Below are 26,856 nucleotides of genomic sequence, written 5' to 3'. Positions count from 1 at the left end.
AAATGATCATATGAATAGTTCTGGCGTTGTCGCGATCTGATGAGTGCTGTCGGTGTTCATGGCAAGAATGGTCACGGTCTCAGGGACGTCCTCTACTGCGAGAATGAGCTTGAACCTTGTGATGGTTCTAGCGAAGTGGGGATCTACTGCGCACTCGGCGAGCCATGAGCTTATGGCGTAAGTCGTCGTCGGCTATGTTAGTATACTGTTTGATATGCCCTGCTTCGATGAGATCTTGGAAGTAGTGGTTTAGCCCCTAGCATGTATCAGTCTCGTGACATTTGGCTCGGTGAAATGTGCAATACGGTTTGTCGGGTCGGTCCACTGGTTGCCGCACATCAGGTCGGAAATATGAAGCTCACTTGATCTTTTCTAGGATGTGACTGGGCGAGCGTGTCAGGACGGTGAGCTCGCGGTTGTTATTCATTATGTTACCCGGCTTCCTCTCTTGTTGTCGGGGGCGGTTTTTGGAGACTGAGGGGTCATCTGATATTGTTGCGACCTCTTCTTCTTCTGATAGGCCTTGACGCTTCAGGCCTTCTTGCAACTTTATATACTTGTTGACTCAAGCGTACAACTCGGATAAAGTCTCGAGATGCTCTTTCATCAGCGATCTGGCGAGTGTCGTGTTGCGCACACGGCAAGCGTTGTAAAATGCCAAGGTGGCGAAAGACTCTTTCAATCCTGCTTCCATGCACAGTAGTTCGACTTTGAACCGACCTAAAAATTCATGAATTGTTTCGTCTTCGCCAAGTGAGAGCTGGAACAGCGAGTCTAGATCAGCTTTCTTTAGTCTGTTAGGCACATACTGGCTAGCAAATGAATCGGTGAGTTGCTCGAAGGTCTTTATCGAGTCTGGCTCGAGTGAGAAGAACAAATCGAGTGCTCCATCCTTGAGACTGGTAGGGAACAAGCGACAGTGGAGATGATCGAACTCTGGTGCACTATATAATGCCAAGCTTTGGATATAACGAGCCACATGTTGCCCAGGGCATGTGCTGTCGTCATACATCGGAAAACGTGGCTGAACGAAATTCTGAGGAGAGGGTTTATTTAGTACCTCCGTGGTGAATGGCGATACATGGTACGTCTTGAGCATTTTCTGGACGATCTGGGTTGCGTCTTTTCTCATTGCGCTTTGACCGATTCTTTGCGATAGTTCGTTAATTTGCTGATTAACTTCATTGATGCCGTTCTTAGCAACGTTCCCAGCTGGTTGTTGTTGTGCGTCGACTTGTGCACGAAGAGCAGCATTTTCCTGCCGGAGCAAGGAAATGCTCTCATTGGTCAAACCTAGCTGGTTCGCGAGGCTTTGAACTTGAGCTTCGAGGCTTGCCATGCTTCGTGGGCTTGAGACTTTTGGTTTTTTGGTGTTTGATTTGTGTAAAGGTGCATTTTTCCCTTACATATACAGGAGGAAGAAGAAGAGGATTGGATTTGGGAAAGACCAAGTTCGCTAAGTAGCAAACTGCCTACGTATCTTCTCTTGATTCTGGGGGGAGAGAAGAATCAGGTCTCACGTAGTTCATGTAGGTGGTATTTATAGGCACAAGAGAGTGTTGATCTTCGGGACATGTGTACTCCCTTGTACACATGTATGGTGGAGATTACGAATGAGTGTTAGGTTGGTTATAGTAGGAAGGCGGTGATTATTAGGAGTGGGTGCAGTAGTTCATAATTCCCGGTAATTGGAAGTACAGATATGGCTCTAGTAATGATTACCTTTGGATTAAGGAAAATGTCTTTATTCGAAGCGTGCTGCTCTAAGTCGTTCAGTCTTCTTGGGACGTTCTTAAGCGAGCTGCTCGCGAGTCGATCTTGGAGAACGATGTCCTGATTGCGCAGCGATCTCTACTTATGCTTAACGCGTGCTTAATATTCTTTAATGAGGATATTACTCCATTACACTATGGTATTTAATTATATTGTCAATACGCCATTCAATCAAAAGGGATGCGAGAAATGATCCATTAAGCAGATAATTTGAGTTATGTGCCACATCCCCGTCCAACTAATACAAATTAATCAACAAACTAACTCAAGAATCCTTCATTCCGTCCGGCCCAACTTTAAAACCTTAGTGGGCTGAGGCCCGAGGGTCACGTCTTAAATTATTTGAATTTCAAACGAAGAAAACACACTCGTCCTCTTTCTTCACATCATCTGAAAATCGGAGGCATTTTTCAAAATGGTTTCACTCAGAGCAAGTACATAATTGCCCTCAAAGTAATATTCAAAGACCAGATAGAAAAATACAGACTGAACAAACAACTGGGACGAGAAATGGAAATTCAGAGTAGTCACCACCCGAACGTGCTACGTTTATTTGGATGGTTTCATGATGCTGAACGTATTTTCTTGATTCTTGAGTATGCACATAGAGGAGAGCTTTATAAGGTTCTTAGTAAATGTGGTCACTTATCTGAGAACCAAGCTGCAACGGTAAATATACGTAAACTTACTAATGCATGCATGGATGGCTTGGTTTTTGCGTTAGTAGTATCGTAATTCTTTTGTTTTCTGTAGTATATTGCAAGTCTTACGAAAGCTTTAGCTTACTGTCATGAGAAGCACGTGATACACAGAGATATTAAGCCTGAGAACTTGTTGCTCGACTTCGAGGTATTATTCATTATGCGCTTAATTTATAATAATTGTATTATTATGCATAGTGTGATTGTTTTATCTAGAAATTGGGCTCGAGACACTTTCTTTAGTGTGCTTTTTGTCTAGAGAAAGACCAATATTATCTTTTGATTCTACTCCAACTTTAGCAACACGTCACTTTTTGGGTGTATTTACTGTTTTTAAAATTTCTTATTTCTCTTTTTTATCCTTTTATTTGTAACTGCCAATTTTTTCCACAAATAAATAATACTAAAATCTAATGTGCTCAGGCTGTAGGTGTGTGTGTCAATCGAGGCCACTCATCAGGCAAGGGTGCGTGTGTATTGCTTCAAGATGTACTGCAATCAAATAATACAATTGTCTTATAAAAAAAAACCCATTTGTCTTTTCACAATTTCACAATTTGAATTATATCAAACAAAGCTTAAACATGCTATTCAAAATTATCAGAGATGCATTTTAAATTGTTAAAGCTGTATTGAAATTAGTTGCAATCAACATATATTTTTTCCGTTTTTGAAGTTGATGTTTTCCACATTGTTTTAGTCTCTCCAGAAATTCATCTCACTTTTAATTGGAATTTTGTAGATTTCGAATGAATTATAGTTATTTTGGTTAACCCACTACTCTTTTGGTAACTGATTTAGTTCGTAGCTTTTTTTTTGTTGGTAGTTGGCTTCTTTAGTTGGGACTAATAAAAGAAGTCTAATAGAAATTTAGTCGGTCTAAATTAATTAGACTAATCTAACCCTAGTTAAACCGCAATTGTACAGCTATCGTTGAAAATAGTTGCAGAGAACGGATCGATCCCACAGGGATTGCTATTTCGGACAAACGGGTATTAAAATTATACTTAACTAATTTTACCGGATTTTTGATGTATGATTTAATTTAACTATTGACTAAGCAATGCAATTAAACTATTAACTACGAAACCAATAAAAATATAGATTAACTATCAATGACGAAAACACTAAGGCTTTCGAATCCATCATAGACCGTTGTAGATTATCTTAGTTTAATTAATTTTGAAGTTCTCTTTTAATTACAAGTAGCACAAGGGAAAGGTAACCCTAGTTTTCTCGAAGATATGATCATGAAGCTCTTATATTTATTAGATTGATTGGATTTCAGCAAACGAAAATATAAATCCCTAGCAAGAGTTGTATTTTTATAGCACAACTATTCACAGATTTATTTAGATGATAAACGTAGTGCATTGATATTAATAAGAGAATAATCTAACTATTAATTAGTCGAGACATGAAAACATGCAAGATATAATTAATGAAAGTAATCCTATTACTATCTAAGGAAATCAATCAAGTTTAATCTTTAAGTTCCGAGAACAGTAAACTAATTAAACATAAAAAAACCTATACAAGTCTAGGGCTTCATCTAAGCCCTAGCTTGGAATTTAGCTAGACATGATAATTTGCAACACGAAAATAAAAGAAGAAGAAATCATCGACAAAACCGTAATCCGCTTTGAAATCTTCTTTTCCATTTCAAATCACGCCCTCGCTCCAATTAAGTGCTCTCCAAAGATCCGGTGTTTCGTTACGTGTACGTGGTTCGGGCCCCCCTTCCCTTTTATTTTTACTTGTATATATAGAGGTTTTCGGTTTTAGCGGTGTTTGATTTGAATGGAATTCAAATCGATCGCAAGAGTTTCGGTTTCGATCCAAGTTCGAATTAAAGGAGATGCTGTTTTGGGTTTTCCTTCCTATTCGCGAGAATGAGTAGAGTTTATGGTAATGTAGTGTGTGGGTTATTTAGTTGTTTGGTTCGATTTCGATCAATTCGCCAGAATTTAAAGGGGTTTTGTGGTTCTGTTCGTGAGAAGTGAAATGGAGAAGGAACTAATGTTCCAATCTGGTGGTCCAGTAGGTAGGATAGATAGTTGGCCTTTAGTTTGAGTTGAGTGCACATGGTCCGGTACTCCGGTCTTTCTTGGTCCACCCCTTTGCTGGTCATGTAATCTCATGAGCCATAACTAATTTCGCTCCATATTCCCACTCACAGCTCCTTACTAACTTCTAATTTAGCCATGTGACTTTAAACTCATGACCACATTTTCGCTCAATTCAAATACTTGAGGCCAAATACTTAAAGTCCAACCAAAGGTCAAAGCTAGAGAATACAGGTCACGTGCTCACTTAAATTTCGTCTTCATGTGCATTCACCAAATATTCATATCCATAGCTTTGTTTCTATATTACTGATCATCAGGCACTGAGGTAGTAAGGTACCGAGCCCAAATTCTCATTAGCAGACAACAAGGCCAAATCCAATACACGCAAATAATATCTTGACCAACACCGGATACTTCCATTGAACTAGATCAACGTACACACACTAATATTTTCAAATCTCGACAGTTTCAACACTTTTAATCAAGTTAACTCCAACCCTGCAAAATCACTAAAAACACACTAACTAAATCAAACAAATAAAATAAACGGACTAACTAATATAAAATTGAGCATAAATATATAACATTTATGCACTTATCAAGGTCAAAATTGTAAAAGTCAGTCTGAAATTTGAGACAGATGTCAAATTTTAGTTTTTATGGAGAAAAAACTTAAAAAAAGTTTGCTATTTCCTGTAAACTTGAGAAATTTGACTATGTACCTATACCCAATTTTCTGATTGTTTTATACTATTATGTGTTGTTGATGAGATTTGAGCTGCTTTCAACGATTTTGTTTATCAAAGTTAGGTATGGAACTATGGGATTTGAGAAGTTGTTTAAGGTAATAGTAGTGTTGCCATGGGATTGTTCTGTTGGGGTGTGTAGAACCCAGATTGCCAAGAGTAAAAGTAGTCACTAGCATGGGGGCATTTTAGAAAAGCCCCACACCTTGTTCTGGTCCAATGTGGTTAAGTGGAGACAATTTCGGTGCTAGTGAGATATCTGGGACTAACGTGTTCAACTTACATATATTTTAGTGTTATATGTTTTGAAGCAATTGTGATGAACATTTTGGGATGAGTAACTTCTCATGTCTTTGGAGGAACCTGAATGATGGGAGGTAGACTCCAAGGTTTTGGTTCTTGGAAGGATTAAATTTTCACTTTTCCACCAATGGCCTCAGGCAGGATAGTTCTGCTCCTTTTCGAAGTTGGAATACATTTTGCTAAATGTTGCTAAATATGCACTACTTGGTACCCCTAATTGTCTCAATATCTTCTTACACCTTTGTTGATAAGTATAGCTTCATATTTTGGATTCAAGATTTAAATCTTTTATTAATTATTCTTTTCGATCTCTTGGTATGCCTTGCTTGAGAAGTTGAGGATATCATAGTTTTGAAAGTTGGAGAAAGTATGTTAGACTGAAATTACTGTTCCTTGTGTAAGCCGGGGTAGGGTCTTGTAATTGTGTGTTACCGCTTTGTGGTCATTCCCATTAGGGGTGGGAATTTGGCCCTAACGACCCTAATCCGGCCCTGACTGACCCGACCCTAAGCCTTATAAAGCCCTCACAACTAAAGCCCTCACAGAGTTTAGGGCCGGGCGGGCCGGCCCTAATGCCTTCTAGGGCAGGGCTAGGGCTAAGATTCTAAAACATAGGCCCGACCCTAACCAAGCCCTAACCGGCCCTGTTTCACACTTTCACTATAAATACACATACCATAATTGTCCAACTCTTTGTTAAATATTTTCAATTAAAATAACATTGTCCTTTGTAATTTATCACTTACACCCAAATGTACTTCCAATAACTTGTCTTATATAACAAAAACTTGTCAACTTAATGTGAAGAACAATGAGCACTAGCCTAATAAAAATAAGACTTTATTCCTTTGATCATCAAGTCAAAGTCCATAACTTATTATTTTCAATTTCTTTTCTCACTTATTTCTTATAAATTATATTTTTATTCATATCCAAGCCAAGTCTAAAACTAAAGATTTTCTTCCACACCATTAAAAAGCAAAATACTGAGCGGACATTTGTAACATAGAAACCAAAAAACAACCTTTGTCAGAAAAATGACATTTGTAATCTCAAACCTTTCTCCATCACTTGTTCAAAAGCCAATATTTTCATTTCCATATACAAAGCTTGAATCACTTTTAAATTAGAAGAAAGGTAATATTATATTTGTTTGAATCTATTATAGAAATAATTTATGATATTACAAATAGTTTAACAACTTCCATGACCCTTTTAACCAAAACTATTATGTTTCTTCTTTATATCTATTACTTCTTCCTTTAAAATGATAATATAATTATTTGTCTATGTATTTCAATTTAAAATGTAATTTTAGTGAGGTTTGAGTACAAGGAAGAACAAATTCGAACTCTCGATGCACTTCACCATTAGATTGTGGATGTGCATTTTAAATTTTGGACTTATACAAGATTATTACTAGATTGGTTGGACTTTGAGTTTGTAGATTATTGTACATTTTGTAATATAAATGAGTTTTAAAAGCGATGTAGTAAAAAAAAAATATATAGGCCTACCCTAAAGCTTTAAAGAGGCTTAGGGTAGGAGTAAGGCTTGAGGTTTAGACTTGTGACCGGCCCGACCGACCCTATCTTGACCTTAGGTAGGGGCCGACCCGGCCCTAATATTTGAAGGGCTTTAAATGTTTAGGGCCGGGCTAGCCCGACCCGGCCCATTGCCCACCCCTAATTCCCACTATCCGTGAGAACTTTTTCTTTGCATGTCCAAGTCTTGTAATTATGTGTTACACCTTTGTGGTCATTTTCCTTATTGTTTCTGACATAGTACAAAATATTAGGATATGGGTATTTATCGATATTCAATTTCTGGATATGTATCGTGGATATATCTCTCTTTTTGGGGGTATTTGACATTGTTTTATATGCAAATATCGTGGATATATCTAAAATATCGACAAATATCGTAGATATTGTGGATATTTATTGATATATCATGATACATTATTTATATTTATTTGAAATATAATGGTAAATATTAAATAAAATTGTTATATATACAAAATATCGTCAAAAATCGCCAAATACCCATAAATATCACAAATATCACAAATATTATCGAAATATAATTGATATTTGTAGTCGTATATATCTCTTAACATATTGTGATATTTAAATATCTTTTTATGAAATATGGATAGATATCCCCAAATATCGGGATATTTTTTTGTATATGGTTTCTGATCCTTCCTGCACTGTTCTTTCAAGGTTAGGGGATCTAGTGAATCACCCGCTATCTATGTTGTTGAGGCTCTTGCCATTGTATCGTTCATCCATGAATTGATATTTCTTTGGCAAACAGTGGAAGAAAATGAAGAATGTCATGGGGAGCCAGTAATGTCTTAGTCTTTTAGAATGGCATGGGGCTCTCTCTCTCTCTCTCAATAGATCAAGCTAGCTTACTTTCTATCATTGGGTAAGAGGATCCAATATTGTGTTTTTATGAGATATGGTGAGGCTCTTGGCATGAGTGCAAACTAAGGAGTGAGGCTTATGTGCTAACTTATTTAGGCCTGTAGCTGACTCGGTGGTTCATTTTATAGTGTTGTCATCAGGGAAGATGGACTTGTAGGAGGATTGTGTGAAGCCTTTGCATTCAGTTCAGGATTAATCCTTTCATATGTTTTTCGGTTGAGATTGTTTTAAGTCCATTCTTCTTTTTTTTCTTTTTCTCTCTCATTTCATTCTTTTACATTTCTATAGGTCTTCCGTGACCAACCCTGTAGGCATTTCTTGTTTGTTTACTGTTACTATGTCGTGTCGCTTTACCTATCATAAAAGAGTAGCCCTATAGCATCCTTTTTCCCAATACTGGATTAAGTACTTGTATATTTATTCCTGCATCAAGGAACAGTTCATGGTTGTATAAGATTACCTGTTTTGTTTTCTGAGAAAGCTTCATTTTTAGCATGATATAGTTGCATAATCAGAGCTTGCAATTTAACTACATTTTCTTTGCAGGGTCGACTAAAGATTGCTGATTTTGGATGGTCAGTCCAGTTAACAAGCAAAAGGCGTACCATGTGTGGGACTTTGGATTATCTAGCACCAGAAATGGTGGAGAACAAAGCTCATGACTATGCTGTTGATAACTGGACTCTAGGTGTCCTGTGTTACGAGTTCCTTTATGGGGCTCCACCATTTGAAGCTGAAAACACGAGAGATACTTTTAAAAGGTAAAGAGCAACTTTGAATTTTGACTAAATGTTGAAGGTCTGCTTTGACAAGGTTGTGATTACATGTAGTGCTCATTATTTTTGGGTAAACAGGATACTTAAGGTCGACTTGAGCTTCCCTCCCACTCCAGAGGTATCTACGGAAGCTAAGAATCTCATCAGTCGAGTAAGTTTGCTCACAAGCTTTTGATTTACAATTTACAGAAAGACAAGAAAAAAAAACCCAATTTGACATTGTTGCAAAATGAAATACAGCTTCTAGTGAAGGATTCTACGAAGAGGCTCTCCCTTCTAAAGATCCTGGAGCATCCTTGGATCATCAAGAATGCAGACCCTGACGGTACCTGTAACGAGTCGTAATGTTCCAAGTTTAAAAAGGCTGACGTTGCAAAGCTCTGCAACCAAATTGGGAATGGTTCATGTTCCTAATTTATTTGTTGTAAAACAATGGACGTATAGTGTTTGCTTCTGTAAACCAATGCACATATAGTGTTTTCTTCTGTGTAGTTTTGTACACACTGCAACATTTTGTATTATATTGGTCATTCTGTTTGATCATGTTGCAGCACTCTGTACTTGTTCGAAGTAAGAGTGGGATTTAATGTATTCCATTTATGTAATTTATCACTTAAATCAGACGACCTATTGTGATCTTAACCATACAACCAAATTGGCTGATTTTGTGGTCATTTTTAGTAATTTATCTTGCGCATAAAAGACTACAAAGTTTTATTGTTGAAACTATGTTCCTTATCAATTTTCTTTGGCAGAGAATTACTTTTGTGTGGGACAGACTTGTGTAGAATACTCCCAAAGTACAGTCATAAATACGTATTCTATGCGCATTATAACTTGTCAGTCAGGGTTGCAGATCCTTGACAAGTTGGCACTAGGGCAGGGGATGTGAAACGAGATTGTGATTTGTTCACTGTAAGAGTTCCACAACAGAGGTTCAGATTTTAGAGCATTCAGCACTTGCATAATTTAGTGGAAATGTAGGTTTGTGTTACTGCTAGGTATTAATTTGTTACTGCTCCCTCCGTACCTCCTTTCAACTCAACAGGTGGAGGTCGACCTATTTATGGATGACGAACAGAGTTGTGGTTACTACTCCCATTAGTCCAACATGTTTATCTCGTTCTATATTTTTATTTATTTATTTGCTTTTTTTGTTTTTTCTTTTAAGGGGCGATCGTGTTAATGGAAAGTCTCTTTCACCAATGTTCCTCCTCCAAGCACTCGAGGGGTGAACTGAAACAATGGTTTGTCAAATATCAATATTTCACTGAAAGTCAGGTTTGTCAGGTGTCCAGCGTGGTGGTCATACACCTCTGCAGATTATCAAAGGTATACGCATGCTCATCAGGGTTATTTTCCTGCAGATTTCACTACTTTCGCCATCCAATATCCAAATGGGAATCTGACACTGAAACTTAACCCGAATTTTGAGCTATCTCCATATTCTGGCAATGATTATTGATAATGCTCTTGTAAATGGTTTTTTCCTTAATAGGATACAAATCTAGTCTTCTTCCCCAACTGGTTCTCTTACTTTGAAGCATATCTTGCTTGTTCCACAAATATGGGAAATTTGTTATGTAATAGTACACTTACTCTGTCATAAGGATCCGAGGACTGCAGAAGTTATGGTGAGAGCTAGGTTACATGGACACGCCATATTTTGAAAAAAATCCCCGTCGCATACGTATCCACGTGTCAGTGTTGGACACATATTGCATGTAATTTACCTCAAATTTTGATATTTTGCCGTGTCCGACAATTTGTATCCGTGTCCGATACGGCGTGTCAATGTAACCTAGGGTGAGAGGCTAACGGCCTCCAAACTTTGGTCAAAGTCGACTATCTTTTGATACCTCTTCAAGCTATGTACCATGGTTACTCAACTATCTTCTGCAAAGGAGCTTGTGACGCGCGGAGCTGCAGATGTTTTTGCATCAATTTTTTTTTTTTTTTTTTTTTGAAGAGTTTGCTGGGGTTAAGGCAGACCCCCACCTATTTATTGCACATAGAGAAGCATTACATACCCTCCCTAAGAGTATGGTCATTAGGAGGTACACATAACCTAAGGCATCAAACCTAAAACACTTGGGATTTCTCCATACACTGGCATAAAACCACAATCAGCAACCCCATCAACCATAGCTTGAGGGACCATCTGCCTTCAATCCACAAGCCCCAATCAAAGACAAAGGGAGCATACAAAGACTACAACAGGCATGAAGCCCTCACACAAATGACATTACACATACCACAAGCAAGTATTCATAGGAATCATCTCATTTGATCTCCTACTTTTTAGCCTTCAATTGCTTTACTATCTTAGGATGATCTTTCCTAAGATGAAGTTGCATTTTCTCATAGTCACAGAAAAAACACCCACAAGCACAACACACATATGTGAGTCCCATAGTGTCGTCCCAAAACTCTTTTGTATAATCTTCAAGATACCTATTTTTGTTTTTGGTTAGTGACTTTACCTTCTTTATCATTGCGAGAGTAGGCTTAATTTCTCCCGAAGAACGTTCTTGGATTTTTTTGCTTCTTTTTGGCTTTACAGTTGACCAATCCTCTGAAGACGTTTCATGCCTCGACCTATTTTTAGGCAAGTGGTCATTAAACATTTCTTCCTCATAATTTGATAGGTCATCCATATCATCTACCTCCTCATTTTCAGCAACTAACCCTTCGTACATATTTCTTTCTCGGTTATTGGGTAGTTGGGAAAGAGAAGTAATCCTATTCCCTTTTTCTGCTTCCCTTACCTTCTCTGTACCTTTGACTGAGCTATTTACTACTTGGTCCATTCAGTACCAGTATTCACTTGCATTCACCGGACTTGCGATTAATGCACGTACTACTGATTCTTCAAGATTCTCCCTTACAACATTGTTATTCCATACCACTATAGCCTGACTATTCTCTGTAGCTCTATCTTGTTCATGAAAAACCCCCTGTCCCTCTTCAACCTCCAGATCTACTGGTGTTTCCTCCACTGGACTTGGTATTTCCCTAGATGTAGAACCTACATTCAAACCTCTATTTACTTCTTGCGGTGTACTCTTTCTTACCCAAACTTGGGTGGGTTTCTCCGGACATTTGTTCTCCTTGTGACCATATTTTTTACATAGAGCACATGAAATAGGAACCCACGGATATTCCAGCTTTATAGTTACCTCTTTTCCCAGCATTTTTACTTTAACTTCAGTTCTAAAATCAAAGTCTATGGGAACTACCACGCAGACATTTGCATAGTTAAGCCTTTGTTTCCGTTTAGTTTGCTCATCCATTCTCTTATGCTCACCCACCAGGCTTGCCACAAACCCCAGACCATCATCAGTCCACAACTCTTTTGGTAGATCCATTAGTTTTACCCAAATAGGAAGGGATTTTATTTCATTCTTCTGAGCTTCAACTTCCTGGGTCCACTGTGCTATAACAAACAGTTTACCTGCGAGAAATATTGGCTCTGCATCTAGAACCTTTCTCCTATCTTCTTCCATGTTGAACTTGAAGTAATATAGTTCTTTGTCAGTGGAAATAGAGAAATCCCCTTTAAGCTTCCAAATTTTGCTTAGTGTGTTCTTTACAAATAGAAATGGCAGTCTTTTTCCAATGAAGAAACCCACCACATATTCGCTCCAAAAGTCGACACCTTGATGCACTATGTTGTTAGGGATCTCAGCAACTCCCTCCACCAGTTCATAAGAAAATCTACGCAACAGCATATCAGGATTAGATGAAGAGCTCGCTTCATTTTGGAAAAGAGAACTCCAAGAGGGGTTGTGATGTCTGTGAGAACCAAGAGAGGGTTCTACAGGGGTGGGGGGGATGGTTGATTGATCAGCCATGATAAAATGAGATATAGTAGATTGTGAGTGTTGCAGAGAAGAAAGCTACTAAAAAAAGGGGGGGAAAGCATGGGAAGAGCAGATAAGGGTATCTATCCTACCCAGAAACTTGCTACTAAAGGAAAGAATATGGAGCACAGGATCGTGAAATAGAAGAATCTTAAGTGACTCCCGTTCGCCTAAGGAGAGTCCCCATTGAAAGAAGTTGCTTGCATCAAATTTAAAAACGTTTGATGTATATACGCTGTTGAATGGAGTATGGAGAATACCATGCGCTTGTTTTTAGTTTATAGTAAATTCATTTCTATAAACTATCTGAGCTCGTGCCAACATTCCAAGTTCATTACCCAATATTGCGTATATATTAGGTCTTGACTTGAATTTAGTTTTATGGTGAACTGCAGTGGATATATATAAAGTTGGTTCTTTTCAACTTTGAAGGAGGGGCTGGGGGGTTGAACACATCTAGTCATCAAAAAGAAAGAAACAATAGTGCTTTAAGAACAAAATGTTTCCCATCCTGATAAACGACCAAAGTTACATTCTGGTGAACCATAACAGCAAAGAAATGTATAGATTAAAAGAGAATACAGCCTTGTCAAGGTCTGCTATATATCTTTGAGAATTCATATCTATGTACGATATGTTTGATAACCCAATATGCTTTGCAACCTGTGATTGAACTTTTGTGCATCGACATGATTTTGAACAACAAAGAAATGTAAAGACTAACAGAAAATACAGCCATAGGATTCTTATAACTCAAGTTGTAAGTGAAACTAAAAGTACAGGTTCAGTATAGCTTGGTAAGGATTGTATGCTGACAGAACTTATCTACACATCAATATGAATTGGAAACAAAGATATGTAAAGATTAACAGAAAATACAGCCTGAGGATTGTTCCAACTCAAGTTGTAAGTGAAAATTAACTACAAGTTCAGCATAGTAATCTGGACGCTCCGCTCGATTTGCACTGTAATCTGGATCACTAGCTTTGTTATGTCAACTAACTTCAGATTCTTGTCATCCCATAGCTTTCCTCTGAAACAAAGAAATAAGAACGAGCACGTTATGAGTTCCTTTCGTTTTCTCCAACTTTATAGGTTGTATCAAACGCCATAAACAGCAATACAGTCTGAAAAAACTTTTTACATGGAATGTCTAGCTATGGGAGGACTCAGGTTAAACAATGTCGAGGCAAGCTTCTTGGACAAAAGCCTGATCTACAGTAAAGCTGCAATCAAGTCTAAAACTCCTAGACTCTAGTTACATTGAAAGTCTAGCTATGGGTCGACACAAGTTTAAAAATGTTGAGGCAAGCTTCTTGGACTTGGTTTTACAGGGGACATTAATATAGTTCCATAAGGTCAGAGGCCAGGAGGTGTCTATTATGTCATAAACTCAGGCCAGACAATGTTGAAAGGGTTTTAGGAGTTACCTATCTTGTAAAAAAGTAGTAAAATGAGACTAATATGATCAGTATGAATCCAAAGCAGTAGTATAATTAAAATTAGAAAGAATGGAGGTTACCGCAACTGATGGAGATTCTATACGAGGGGCTGCTGGCTTTCACACTTTTCTCCGGGCTGGCACTCTCGCTCTTTTCACAGTCTGAAACAATATCCTCAATACTCAATGGTAAACTGGAAGAGAAGGTCAGGCTTGGTTTTGTCTTAGGAACGGAAAGAAGCTCTGCCTCACTGTTGAGAATTTGGAGGACCCTCCTGATTGAAGGTCTCTCTGTGCTTGACGGGTTTGCACAGCTCAAACCGACAAGCAGAAGCTTAATCATTCCTTCCTCCACAAACTCCCTATTCAATCTCTTGTCTGCTGCTTCGATGAGATTTCCCTCAGAGTGCAGACCCCATACCCAGTCGACCAAATTAACCATTTTCTGACTGTTTTGTTCTTTCTCAATAGGCCTCCTTCCACAAGCCACTTCAAGTACAACAACACCAAAACTGAAAACATCTGTTTTCTCTGTCGCTTTTCCGTACTGGAGATACTCCGGAGCAAGGTACCCCATTGTCCCTGCAGTTAGTGTTGAAACAGGACTCTTGTCATGCTCCATGAGCCTTGCAAGGCCAAAATCCCCCAACCTTGCATTATAATTTCCATCCAACATTATATTGCTAGTCTTTATATCTCTGTGAATAACTTGCTGTTCACATTCTTGGTGTAGGTAGGTCAGAACTGAAGCAATTCCAACTGCAATGTTGTACCTCTGAGGCCAAGGAAGGGAGATCCCAACTTCTGGTTCTTCATAGAGAACCTTATCAAGGCTCCCATTAGGCATATATTCGTAAACGAGCAGCAACTCACCTTTCTCGCAACACCAACCTTGGAGTTGAACTAGATTTTTGTGTCTCAAACAAGCTATTATAGACAATTCAGCAATGAATTCGGTTTTACCTTCGTGTGTATGTTTCGATCTTTTCACAGCGAATGTTGCTCCTGACTGAGTGCAAACGGCTTTGTAAACAGTCCCAAATGATCCATAACCTAAAATTCGGCTAGAGTGAAACCCCTTTGTGGCCTCCTTTAATTCTGTGTAAGGAAACTGTCTAGGACTATTTAGAAGCTCAGGTTTGAAGCTGTTATCAGCATTAGCTTTCTTGAGTTTTTTCACTGAAATCCAACCAAAAACCACAAGAGCTAAGCAAACAAATGCAGGACCAGCTAGACCAAGGCCTAGACCGAGCTTCTTGCGCTTATTATTACTAGAACTAGGAATGGGAATTACTGGAATCGAAGTAGAAGTACTCACAGAATTATCAGACACATTGTGTGGGTGGCTAGAACGCCTCGGAATCAAAGATTGTAGTCCACGAGTCCGAAAAGTCCATTCCTCAATAAGATGACGCTCAGTACTTCCTTCTGTCGACGCAGAGAACCCCACAAACATAAACTCTTGGTAATACTTGGAAAGATCGAAACCCTCTACCGACAAGACTGGATTATCAGGCTTGAAACTTGAGTAACTCATCCAAACCTTCAACGCCTTGCGAATGTTATCATAATCGATCCACGCAGTAATGGAATTTCCACTTTTGAGATCAATCCCTCTTGAAGAAACATCAGCAGTCTGAATAGAAATCAGACTTTCAAGATCCAAGCCAATGTGATTATCGTTTGGGTCATTGAACAAAGCATCTAAACGGGTATCGAATTCGATAGCAAAGAACTTGTTCTTGGTCAGTTGAGAGGAATTAACAAGACCCAAATAACCACCTGAGCTTCCAAGAGTTTGACTATCAGAAGATAGAAAGAAAGCCAAACCATCACCAAAAGAACCAGGACTAGCATTGGTAATGGAGAAAGAGAATCTTGTGGAGAAAGAAGCGGAGATATTTGTCTCCGGGTCGAAAAATGGTATGGGGGTAGTGCAAAGAACTGAACCAGAACTTGAAGAAGGTACACCAAGCTCTCTTGTGAGTCCAACAACTCCATTCCTGAGGTAGGAATCACCAAGAAGTGTGAGGTTTCGTAAACTGAATGAAGCAAAGTCGAAACTGAAATCCTCTGCAGCTTCACCGCATGATGGGAAGTTAAGTTTCAAGAAAAAGAATGTGATGAAAAGGAGATGAAGAAGCTTTCTTGAAGTCATTGTGAAGAAAGAAGAAAGCCAGAAGAAGGGTTGCAACTGTTTGAAGTGCAAGAACTGAAAACGAGGTGGTGGGAATGAATGAACAAAGAACAAGAAACGAGACAACAACTGAAATGAGGGAATCTTGTTGTGGTGATGTGGAGTTGGAAAAGGGTATGGGGGGTGTAAACGGTTAGAAAATGGGCGCGTGGGCGGTTTGAACTTGAAGAAAAAAGAGATTGGGTTCATTCATCTCTTGTAACGGTAACCCAAGACTTTGTTGTCTTTTGGCGCATGAGTTGGACAGCTCTAAGTATAAAAAATGCGAATAGCGTCAAATAATTAATTTTTATTTATTTTTTGGTAAAGCATACAATGATTAATGGTGAAGTGCTTGTGAATGTTTTTATTATATGATGAGGGTTGCAATACGATGAAGAAGACAAACCTGACAATTCATTGACTTCAAGAAAATGGGATACATATATTTTAGTGAATTGCTATATACAGACCCCATATATCTCAAGACAGACCCCATTTTAAAAAAATTTAATACCAGATATGTCCCCAAATAATCTCTTAGGCAGACTCCACTTAAAAAGTGAAAACACATAAATTTCAACTTTTGTCTTTTTACTCTCTCAAGAAACCTTCTTTAAACCCACACTTTTTTTTTCCACTCCTCTCATTTTCCAATCCAAATAAACTTAACCCACACATCTCTTCTTTCTCTACACATATTCATCTTCTTTTATTCTATTTCTATTTACAACCCATCTTTTTGTTTTCATTTTTTTTTTGATGACATTGAGTGAAATGGAATGGGCATATAATGTTTTTAATGTGAAAAATGAACTATTTAATGAAGAGAAATTTCAATCAAGTGACCAAGACGGCGACCAAGACGAGGTAACTCCATATACAACTATTGTTCATAATGATTCCAATATCAATTTATTATGAAATCATTATGAGGACGACTTGTACAAAATGTGATTACAAAGTATTTATGCAAACTCAATCTATAAGGACGATCTCTTCCGTTTAATGGTTGATTTGAATAGTGAGTGTTGGGAAATGGGAATAGTCTTACGTTCGAGGCGTCCCAGCCAACTAACTTTCTAAGACTCTCTGGCAACCGAGCGGCTTATGAAGCATTAGGATGATCTAATTTGGTCGTCTCTTTAGTTACTTTGATAGATATCCCATATTTTTCTTGTGACAAATTTTTAGCTAACATTATAATTCATCAGTAAATGTTATAGGATCCTCTATCTGATCACAATGAGGTACCAATTGATGCACTTCGGACTTCACAAAATTCAAATACATCTTCGGAGGAGCACTATATAGATCAAACCGAACATTTTAACACCAACATGGTATGCATGGATGAATATATGTTTTGAAACTTACTTTTTTGATTTAATACCTTCTTACCCATGGATTAATGAATACTTAAATTGATTTATAGGTATTTGATAGTCGTCAAAATTTGATTGATTGGACATAACATAAAGGAAGTGAAGTGGGAGCTATTATCGTCACTGGGAAATCTCAAAATGCAATTGGTGGGAAGGCTCCTAGACTTATTTTGATATGTGAGCGTGGTGGTAAATTTCGATCTCATAAAAAGGTAGAAGCAAACGAGAAGGTAGTGAGAAAGACTGGAACAAAAAAGATGAATTGTCATTTTAAATTAAAAGCGTGTTTTGAACGTGGTAGTTTAGATAGATGGACACTAAGAGTTGATTGTGGTCATCATAATCATGGGATGGCAAAAACTATGGAAGGTTTAATAATATGGAAATGATTCTTGTATCTGAGATGAGTAGAGTTGGAGTCAAACCAAAAGAGGTCATGAATGCTGTCAAAGCAAGAGATATATTAAACTCGTCCTCTATGAGACAAATGTATAATGCAAGACACAGAATTAGACTTGATGAAATGAAAAATAGAACACAGTTTCAAGAGTTGGGTAGATTGTTAAGGGAAAATGGATATGTGGAGTACAGTAAATGTCGAGAAGGTAGCAATGAGGTTTGCAAATTGTTTTGGGCCCATCCGGGTTCGATCCAAATGGCTAAGACTTTTAACCAAAATTTTCTCATGGATTGTACGTATAGGACAAACAAGTATCATTTCAAGTTGTTAGAGATTGCAGGAGTGACATCGACCAATATGACTTTCACTGCATGTCATGTGTTGATGGAAAAGGAAAAAGAGTATGACTACACTTGGGCATTGGAAAGGTTTCGAGAGATACTCATGCCTGAAGTTCCAGTGTTGATTGTGACTGATAGGGAGCTAGCTTTGAAGAATGCATCCGATGTAGTCTTTCCAAATGCAAAGAAGCACTTGTGTCGATGGCACATTTCCCAATGTGTCTTGAAAATGGGAAAAAATATTCTCAGTGACGAGCAAAACATAAATAAACTTTGTGCCATGTGGACTAATGTGGTAAAGTCAAAGACATAGGAGGGTTTTTTGAGAAAGTTTGCTTATATAGAATTAGCTTTTAAAGACTATCTTGTGCTTATCCAATATTTGCGTAGAACATGGTTGCCTTACAAAGAAGCATTTGTTGCTTACTGGATAGACCAACAAAAGCACTATGGAAACACTACGACGAATAGGGTGGAAGGATTGCATGCTCATTTGGCCGAGCTTGAAGGGACATGCAAACATGATTTTCTTGGAATGTGGAAATTGATCCATCCAGGTTATCAATATGGAGATGAGCTAAATTAGAGCCTCTTTTGAGAGGAGTTTAACTAGATTTCAAAGACGAGCAAGCAAATGGCGAGTTTTTTAGTGAGCTTAGAGGATTTATTTCAAAGAGAGCTTTAGATTTGATTTTGGAAGATATGAGACGTATAGATGTCATTGGGGTAGATGATAGTGTTTGCGACCACACTTTGCGTACTTCACACGGGTTGCTGTGTGCGCATGAGTTAGTGATACTCAAACAAAAAGGGTGTAGAATACCTCTTTCTAAAATTGATGAATTTTGGAAAAAGTTGTCTATTGAACCGAAAGCTAGTGATCCCATTGGTGTTGATTACAAACCAGCTATGGATTTATTTATTCAACGACTAGGATCGACTTCTGAAGACCAGTAGAGATCTATGATAAAGATGCTCATGGAACTTGCAACGCCTGAAAGTTCATCATTGGAGCCACCAAAGGAGGATGCTACACCAAAAGGCCGTCCTAAGGGCAATACTAAGAAGAGGCCAGCAAAAGAAGAGTGGTCAACTACTCGAGATCCGTCATGGTTTGAGTACCCTCCGGATGCTCCACCCATGACTCCACAATCCATAACGAAGCCCAAGGCCAAACCATTTGTTCCAAAGAGGAAGAAACCAAATTTTGATGTTGGTTGCTCCATTAATGAAATTGAACATCCTCCAAATGCTCCACCCATGACTCCACAATCTATAACGAAGCCCAAGGCTAAACCATATGTTTCAAAGAGGAAGAAACAAAATATTGATGTTGGTTGCTCCATTAATGAAATTGAGCATCCTCCAGATGCTCCACCTGTGACTCCACAATCTATAACGAAGCCCAATGCCAAACCATATGTTTCAAAGGGGAAGAAGAAACTGAGTTTTGATGTCAGTTGCTCCATTGCTTAATCTGGATATAAAATGTGTTTTCCGCGAGAATTTCTACAGTTTATTGTTGGTTTTGAAGACACCCTGTCGGTGATGGAAATTGTGGTTTCAGGGCTCTCTGCTTGGCTTTGGGAAGAAAAGAAACCGACTGGTTTTGGATGAGACAAGAGTTATTAAGTGAGTTAATGTCAAATGAGGAATATTATGTGAGGATATTTTCCCAGGAAGCTGTTGATGGATTAAATAAAAGGATAAGGAAAAAGAAGAGAACTCGTGCCAAGAGGAACAAATGGATGGATATGCCTATTACTAGGTATTTGTTTGCGTCGAGATTTGACGTTGTGCTTGTACAGTTCTCTACATCATATTGTTATACCTTTCTCCCTATGAGATCCCAGTGGATCTAAATAATGTTAATGTGCTTGGGATCGGTTATGTTAATAGTAATCATTACATTAAACTAGATTTGAAAGATGGTTGCCCAATTCCAAAAATAGTGTTGTTTTGGAGCAGGAATAGTCTAGAAATAGCAAAAGACTGGGAAATTCTAGTGAAAACCTGTGTGGAGGCATTCCAAGGGTTGAATGTTCAAGGGATTGCTCAAGCGGAGGCTTTCGAAGGAGATCCAATTTTTGTCAATTAGTGTAGTTGGGCAAATAGATGTTTGAAATATTTTATACTTTTACAGAGGATACATGAAGAAACATTTTTTGCGATGAAAAGTTTTTGTAAAGACTTTGATAGAATGGAATTGAGTTTCTTATATATTTTGGAACCAAACATTTTACATATTTTAATTTTGATGTTTCGACTTTCATTGTTTACATGTATTGGTCTGAAACATTTTGCCAAAATTTCAAATTAGTTAGAGTTTTAATTTTGATCAAAACTAACCTAAAAATAAAAGACGTTCAGATTAGGCTAACTCCATCTGCATTGGATGGTTGGACTGGAACGTCTTAGAAAGATAGGAAATTGTGTTGGACCTGTCTTACGAACGGTTCATTAGAACCAACTTTAAAATAAAAGACGTTCAGATTAGGCTAACTCCATCTGCATTGGATGGTTGGACTGGACCGTCTTAGAAAGATAGGAAATTGTGTTGGACCTGTCTTAAGAACAGTTCATTAGAACCAACTTTAAAATAAAAAGACGCGTTCATTAGGCTAACTCCATCTGCATTGGATGGTTGGATTTGGACCGTCTTAGAAAGATAGGAAATTGTGTTGGACCTGTCTTAAGAACGGTTCATTAGAACCAACTTTAAAATAAAAGACGTTCAGATTTGGCTAACTCCATCTACATTGGATGGTTGGACTGGACCGTCTTAGAAAGATAGGAAATTATGTTGGACCTGTCTTAAGAATGGTTCATTAGAACCAACTTTAAAATAAAAGACGTTCAGATTAGGCTAACTCCATCTGCATTGGATGGTTGGACTGGACCGTCTTAGAAAGATAGGAGATTGTGTTGGACCTGTCTTAAGAACGGTTCATTGGAACCAACTTTAAAATAAAAAACGTTCAGATTAGGCTAACTCCGTCTGCATTAGAGGGTTGGACTGGACTAACCTATCTCATTTTGGATAGCTGATCTAAACTGTTTAATTGGTCAAAATTGATCAATTTTTAGTAATTCACTCAAATTTGGTTCACAATGGCTGACAAAATCTTTATTTTAAGACAATAATTAAAAAAAACATTACTAACCATTGTTTATACACCTAAATGTTACATATTCATTTTATGGTCTTCCCCACTACACTATATGAGCTGAGTTCAGGGTTTAAGGTTTATGGGTAAGGTTTTGTATTTTACAAAGATGTGAATGAAATTAAATTTGAACAACTTTTTTTTTCTTTAATTCAAAATTTATTATTGAATTTTGGCTCACAAAATTATTTATGAAATTTAAATACACGACTCAGTTTAGGGTTTTGGGTTTATAAACCATTTAGTTGGTCAAAATTGGTTAATTTTTAGTAATTCACTCTAATTTGGTTCACAGTGGCTGACAAAATTTTTATTTTAAGACAATAATTAAAAAAACATTACTAACCATTGTTTATACACCTAAATGTTACATATTCATTTTATGGTCTTCCCCACTACACTATATGAGTGAGTTCAGGGTTTTAAGGTTTATGGGTAAGGTTTTGTACTTTACAGAGATGTGAATGAAATTAAATTTGAACAATATATTTTTTTTCTTTAATTCAAAATTTATTATTGAATTTTGGCTCACAAAATTATTTATGAAATTTAAATACATGACTCAATTTAGGATTTAGGGTTTTGGGTTCAGAGCATATATATAGTGAAGGAAAACTTTGATTCAAATTTTTTGGTCAATTGATTTGTAGTTTTTTTTTTTTTTTTTTTTTTTTTTTTTTTTTTTTTTTTTTTTTCGTATGAAGTTTTGAAGTCTTGAAGATGAAATTTAAATTGAAATTTCCTGCCCAAATTTTAAAATTTGAATTTGAATTTTAAATTTTAGTAAAATTTCGAACACAATATTTTGGTAATTTGGTTTGTATTCTTCATTTCATGTTCAATACAATATGAAAACATGAATTTAATTGAAATTGGAGTTAGTGATAACACAAAACCAACTTGAAATTCAAAACACAAAATTTAAATTTAAATTTTTTGCCCAAAATTTCAAATTGGATTTTAAATTTTGGTGAAATCTCGAAACCCGCCCAAAATTTGAATTTGAATTTTGAAATCCGACCTTACAGTAAGTTGTACCGAAATATTTTGTCAAAATTTCAAATTTCAAATGAAGAGAGATGTGTTGGTCAGAATGGTTCAATTTAACTAACTTAAAATGAGTAGATGTTCACATTGGGCTACTCTATGCCCCCTTTTGTTAGTTGGAATGGACCGTCTTATACATAGACGAAATGTGTAGGTCTTGCATTAGGAATGGTTTAATTGAACTAACTTATATAAACAAAGATGTTCCAGTTAGACTATCCCTTTATGCCTCTGTTGGTTGGACTGGACTGTCTTACACTTAGAGACAACTTTCTCTTTCTTTTTTCGGGGCAGCATGACTATCCTTGTAATACGTCAATAGCTAACAATAGTCAAATTTCAATTACAACCCAAACTTTATGATGCAAGACAGAAAATGCAAGCTTTTGAAGTGAAGGAATTTAGTAAGTGAAACCCCAAGCACAACATGCAAGGAAATGAGATAAAAATCATAAAACTAGACAGACACATTCCGCATAAAACAGAATCATAAAAAAACTACAGGTTGGGCAATTCATGCTGCCAAATAGAGAAATTGGGTAACATACAATTTTATTTTGGACTTTTTTGTGTATGCGACTATGAACTATCCTAGTATGTGATACCGTCTTTTGCATATTCATTTTCCTCTTTGTTCTGTGCATTTTCAGAAGTGACTGACACTGGTATTGCGACACCATCTCGTGATACACATCTGTCTCCAAAGTTTGGGCTCTATACTCCATAACAACTTAGGTATTGAAATGGTACTTATTTTGCTTGTCCGCAGATTGTTCAAGTCTTTGTAATAGTTTGAATCGATTGAGTTTTTACTCTTTGGTACTTCGGTTGGGATTTATCCCAAAATTACTTGGGGCTGCAGATATCTTAAAAGACGATAATGTCAGAGGGCAGCAAAAATTGTTGCCCTCTATTTTGTAATAACAAACAAATCCATTTTGTGATCTATCACAACATAAGACAGAAAAAACTACTCAGAGTTGTCTGAGATGGAAACTGTATCACAAGAAAACACTAGGCATAAGTGCATAACCCACCAAAGCCACATTCAATAGCAAATGCAAAAAATCATGAGGGAAACAAAATCTACACGCAAAGGTCGCATCAGACCAAGTGACCAACCAAGGGAAATAATGGAACACTTAGCAAACAATAGAATGACCGCTGAGTAACCAAAGCCACTGGTAACAAACGATGGATTTCCACTTGTTTAAATCATTGATCAGTTAGCCATACCGGTGACAGATGATCTTAACAAGTTACACCTACAAAAAAATATTTCAAGATTTCCATCTTTGAGTGTTGAAAGAATGGAAAGTTAATTTCTCATCGATTCAAGTTTTAAAACAGATCATGGAATCTTGCTTTGGTAGTCTCTTGAACTACCACCGTCATATAGGAAATAAAACCGCTCAAAAAACGAACGAGCAAAAATACAATCTTTGAACACCACAAGATTAAGCTAAAGATAGAAAAACCAGAGGAAAGTAAAGTCTTGCTTAGTATCAACATTATAAAATGGTACTAATATTACTACTAGAAATCCTCTTTGTCACTGTCAAATGTGCTTCCTGCTGACTTTACTTGGATGTGTGTAGAACAGTGTCAGTTACTGTGCATTTTCAGAAGTGTGTAGAACAGTGACATTTTTCCTTTTTTTTTTATATATACAGAACACAGTTGACATTCAAGATGCCAAATTGAATCCAATTCCAGTTCCTGTGGGCAAACATGAAGTTATAGGCTTATAACTTCTAATGGCTTCCTAAACTTGGTTTTCATCAATAATGGCATCATAGTTCATAGTTCAGCGATGCCCGGAATAAAAAAGTTGGGAAAATGGGAGCACTGCATACTATACGATGGCTAGTTAAGAGTAAAATTGGTACAAAAAGTTAAATGCCAACTGTTAACAATTTTAACATAGAAGAAAATACTGTGTCTTCAAGTTACCCTAGCTATATGCATTAGGCACTTAGGATAATACGAATATGGCTTGATAATTTTAACATAGAAGAGAATACTGTGTCTAAGGATTAACATTCTCACAAAAGAGTCTGCAGAATGCAAGTGCATTTGAAAAAAAAAATTCTGATCACCCCATTTGCTTCTAGCCTCAGGCTAACTATAATAATATAGATGACCACTACTAACCAAAACAAGAACCTATAAAATTATCAAAATGAGGTTGGGACTCGTTAATCCATTGTCGAGCATGTCCAATTTCCTTCAACAAATGTCGGGTGGGTATGCCTTGATTGATGGAGGACTAGCAACTGAACTTGAACGACATGGTGCTGATCTTAATGACCCTCTTTGGAGTGCCAAGTGTCTTATCAGTTCTCCTCATTTAATCCAAACTGTAATATCTCTTTATTCCATTGCCATTCACATATGAATAGTTTCGGCTTGTAATTATGACCTCTTATGTTACAGGTACACCTCAATTACCTTGAAGCAGGTGCGGATATTATTCTCACGGCATCTTATCAGGTAGTTGGGCTAGCTTTGTCTATTTTTTTTTTCCAGTTATGTAAGTAATATATTTTTAAGAAGAAGATTCCATCATCTTTTTGTGTGTGACACAGGCTACTATTTAGGGGTTTGAATCTAAAGGTTTGTCAAAAGAAGATAGTGAAGCATTGCTGCAGAGAAGTGTTAAAATTGCATGTGAGGCACGAGATACATACTATGAGAGATGTGCAGAGCATTTGTCTGATGGAACAAAAAATGGAAAGATTCTCAAGCACCGGCCTATTTTGGTCGTAGCCTCTGTAGGAAGCTATGGGGCAATATGAGTATGTTACTCTGTCTTTCTTTAAAAGGTCTAAAATGTTTTTTTCACAAATTCGTAAACACAAACAAGAACTCGAGTAAAAAACTAACTACATAGCTATGAATCAAGTATGAAGATTATACCCATTACCCAAATCTTAAAAACAAAGAATCAAACCATAAGACAACACAGTTAAACAAAAGTTAAGTTAAAATGGGTAATAAAAAAGTTCTTATTACCTTAAACACTTTGTTTCCTCAAATTATCAAGAGTCTCCTGGTGGTAATGGTCATTCAATGAAGAAAAATCAAATCTTGCAACTGCCAATAAAACATCACCACATATCAGCTAAACACGTTAAAAACTTATACATTACAAAATTGAAATAAACATAACATTACCAGATAACCCAGCCTTTAAACATGATTCAAGGACTTCCACAGATCGTGATTTGGGCCCAAGTGTTCCAACGATTTTAGTCAAATATGGTAAAAAGCTTAACACGTTTTAAAACTCATTTTTCATCATTATAACGTCTTAAACATAGGAAGAAGAATTTTTTTTAAAAAATTGGCTCATAATGTTGTATTTTAGAGGAGGAAGAAAGAGAACAGCCGGAGGTAGAAAGAGAACAGTGAAAAGAGAAAATAAAGTTTTTAGTTTTTGAGGCCCAGGGGGGGGGGTGTGCCCAACGATAATTTTAAATTTGGGGTCTGCTTTGAGAAAAAATGGGGTCTGCCTTGAGATGGAGTCTGCCTTGAGAGATATGGGGTCTGTATATAGTCCTTCCCATCTTTTAAGCAAAACTTGTCCCCTCATGTAGAAATTGCGAACTCACAACGAGTCGAAATATACTCTAAATACACAATGAAGCCCCAATCCATCGATGGTCGTGAAATGTCAAATTGTGTATGATCCGACTTGATTGTAAAACATTCTATAAACACATTTACAATGTTCAACACTTACTAGGACATGGGTTTATAAATACAGTGAGTGACTCTAGGACAGATGAGGGAAAAAAGTAACTCTCAGAATAATTTTTTTTTAATCACTCATAATGACCGGGTAGATGAAATCTTGGGCCTTCTTCATAATTATCCATGAGCTCCCATCTTTATATATATATTATAGCTCTACCCTCTTCAATTGAGGAAGTGTTTCTAGATTGTCTACGTGTCAAGGCTAATTAAGATAAAATAGGAAACAAATATTTATCTTTATCTTTAGATATATATTATAACTATACCCTCACAAAGACTCCAATTTTTTTTAAACTCTATTACTAAATATAAAAAAGTAGGATATAAATAAATAAACAATCCCATCTAGAGTTTTATATACTCTCTAAAAACAATCCAATATCTAGAGTTTCATAACTTTTTCTAAACAATATAGAGTCTCTAAAAACAATAATTTCCACCTTGAAAACGATTTTTCCTAAAAAATATAGCTAATTA

General features: G+C 37.0%; 3 protein-coding genes and 1 pseudogene across 4 annotated transcripts; 2 read left to right on the top strand and 2 right to left on the bottom strand.

The window, feature by feature from the left end:
• Positions 1 to 1,187: 1,187 nt before the first annotated feature.
• LOC147474566 (serine/threonine-protein kinase Aurora-3-like) lies at positions 1,188 to 9,447 on the top strand. The gene is made up of 7 exons (XM_086585117.1): positions 1,188 to 1,300; positions 1,415 to 1,451; positions 2,203 to 2,442; positions 2,527 to 2,622; positions 8,571 to 8,785; positions 8,879 to 8,951; positions 9,041 to 9,447. Exons 1-7 carry the CDS (start codon positions 1,188 to 1,190, stop codon positions 9,143 to 9,145), a joined length of 879 nt encoding a protein of 292 aa, XP_086441243.1. The 3' UTR covers positions 9,146 to 9,447.
• Positions 9,448 to 11,610: 2,163 nt separating this feature from the next.
• On the bottom strand, positions 11,611 to 12,531 carry LOC147474565 (uncharacterized). Its single transcript, XM_086585116.1, has one exon. It carries the CDS (start codon positions 12,529 to 12,531, stop codon positions 11,611 to 11,613), a length of 921 nt encoding a protein of 306 aa, XP_086441242.1.
• An 852-nt stretch (positions 12,532 to 13,383) lies between these two features.
• Positions 13,384 to 16,663, bottom strand: LOC147474564 (putative L-type lectin-domain containing receptor kinase S.7). Of its 2 annotated transcripts, XM_086582742.1 has the most exons (3): positions 15,423 to 16,663; positions 14,186 to 15,215; positions 13,384 to 13,696 (listed from the first exon to the last, which is right to left on the bottom strand). In XM_086582742.1, exons 1-3 carry the CDS (start codon positions 16,488 to 16,490, stop codon positions 13,668 to 13,670), a joined length of 2,127 nt encoding a protein of 708 aa, XP_086438868.1. In that variant the 5' UTR covers positions 16,491 to 16,663; the 3' UTR covers positions 13,384 to 13,667. The 2 variants fall into 2 exon arrangements, with proteins under 2 accessions (XP_086438868.1, XP_086438867.1); XM_086582741.1 differs by having other exon boundaries at positions 14,186 to 16,663.
• An 8,139-nt stretch (positions 16,664 to 24,802) lies between these two features.
• On the top strand, positions 24,803 to 25,418 carry LOC147474563 (homocysteine S-methyltransferase 2 pseudogene; annotated as a pseudogene).
• The last annotated feature ends 1,438 nt before the right edge of the window (positions 25,419 to 26,856 follow it).

The sequence above is a fragment of the Coptis chinensis genome, chromosome 9 (genome assembly GCF_015680905.1).
Source record: "Coptis chinensis isolate HL-2020 chromosome 9, ASM1568090v1, whole genome shotgun sequence".
In the NCBI taxonomy this organism is placed as follows: Eukaryota; Viridiplantae; Streptophyta; class Magnoliopsida; order Ranunculales; family Ranunculaceae; genus Coptis; species Coptis chinensis.
Note: the sequence above shows the minus strand (reverse complement) of the source record. Positions and strands in the feature narration are given on the sequence as shown.

Excerpts from the sequence above, each read along its gene's own strand:
- LOC147474566 (XM_086585117.1), top strand. The coding sequence starts at position 1,188 with ATGCCGTTCTTAGCAACGTTCCCAGCTGGTTGTTGTTGTGCGTCGACT. Across the intron at positions 1,452-2,202 it reads TTGGATTTGGGAAAGACCAA|AGCAAGTACATAATTGCCCT; the intron begins GTTCGCTAAGTA and ends GGTTTCACTCAG. Across the intron at positions 8,786-8,878 it reads ACGAGAGATACTTTTAAAAG|GATACTTAAGGTCGACTTGA; the intron begins GTAAAGAGCAAC and ends TTGGGTAAACAG.
- LOC147474565 (XM_086585116.1), bottom strand. The coding sequence starts at position 12,531 with ATGCTGTTGCGTAGATTTTCTTATGAACTGGTGGAGGGAGTTGCTGAG.
- LOC147474564 (XM_086582741.1), bottom strand. The coding sequence starts at position 16,490 with ATGAACCCAATCTCTTTTTTCTTCAAGTTCAAACCGCCCACGCGCCCA. Across the intron at positions 13,697-14,185 it reads TAGAATCTCCATCAGTTGCG|AGGAAAGCTATGGGATGACA; the intron begins GTAACCTCCATT and ends TCTTTGTTTCAG.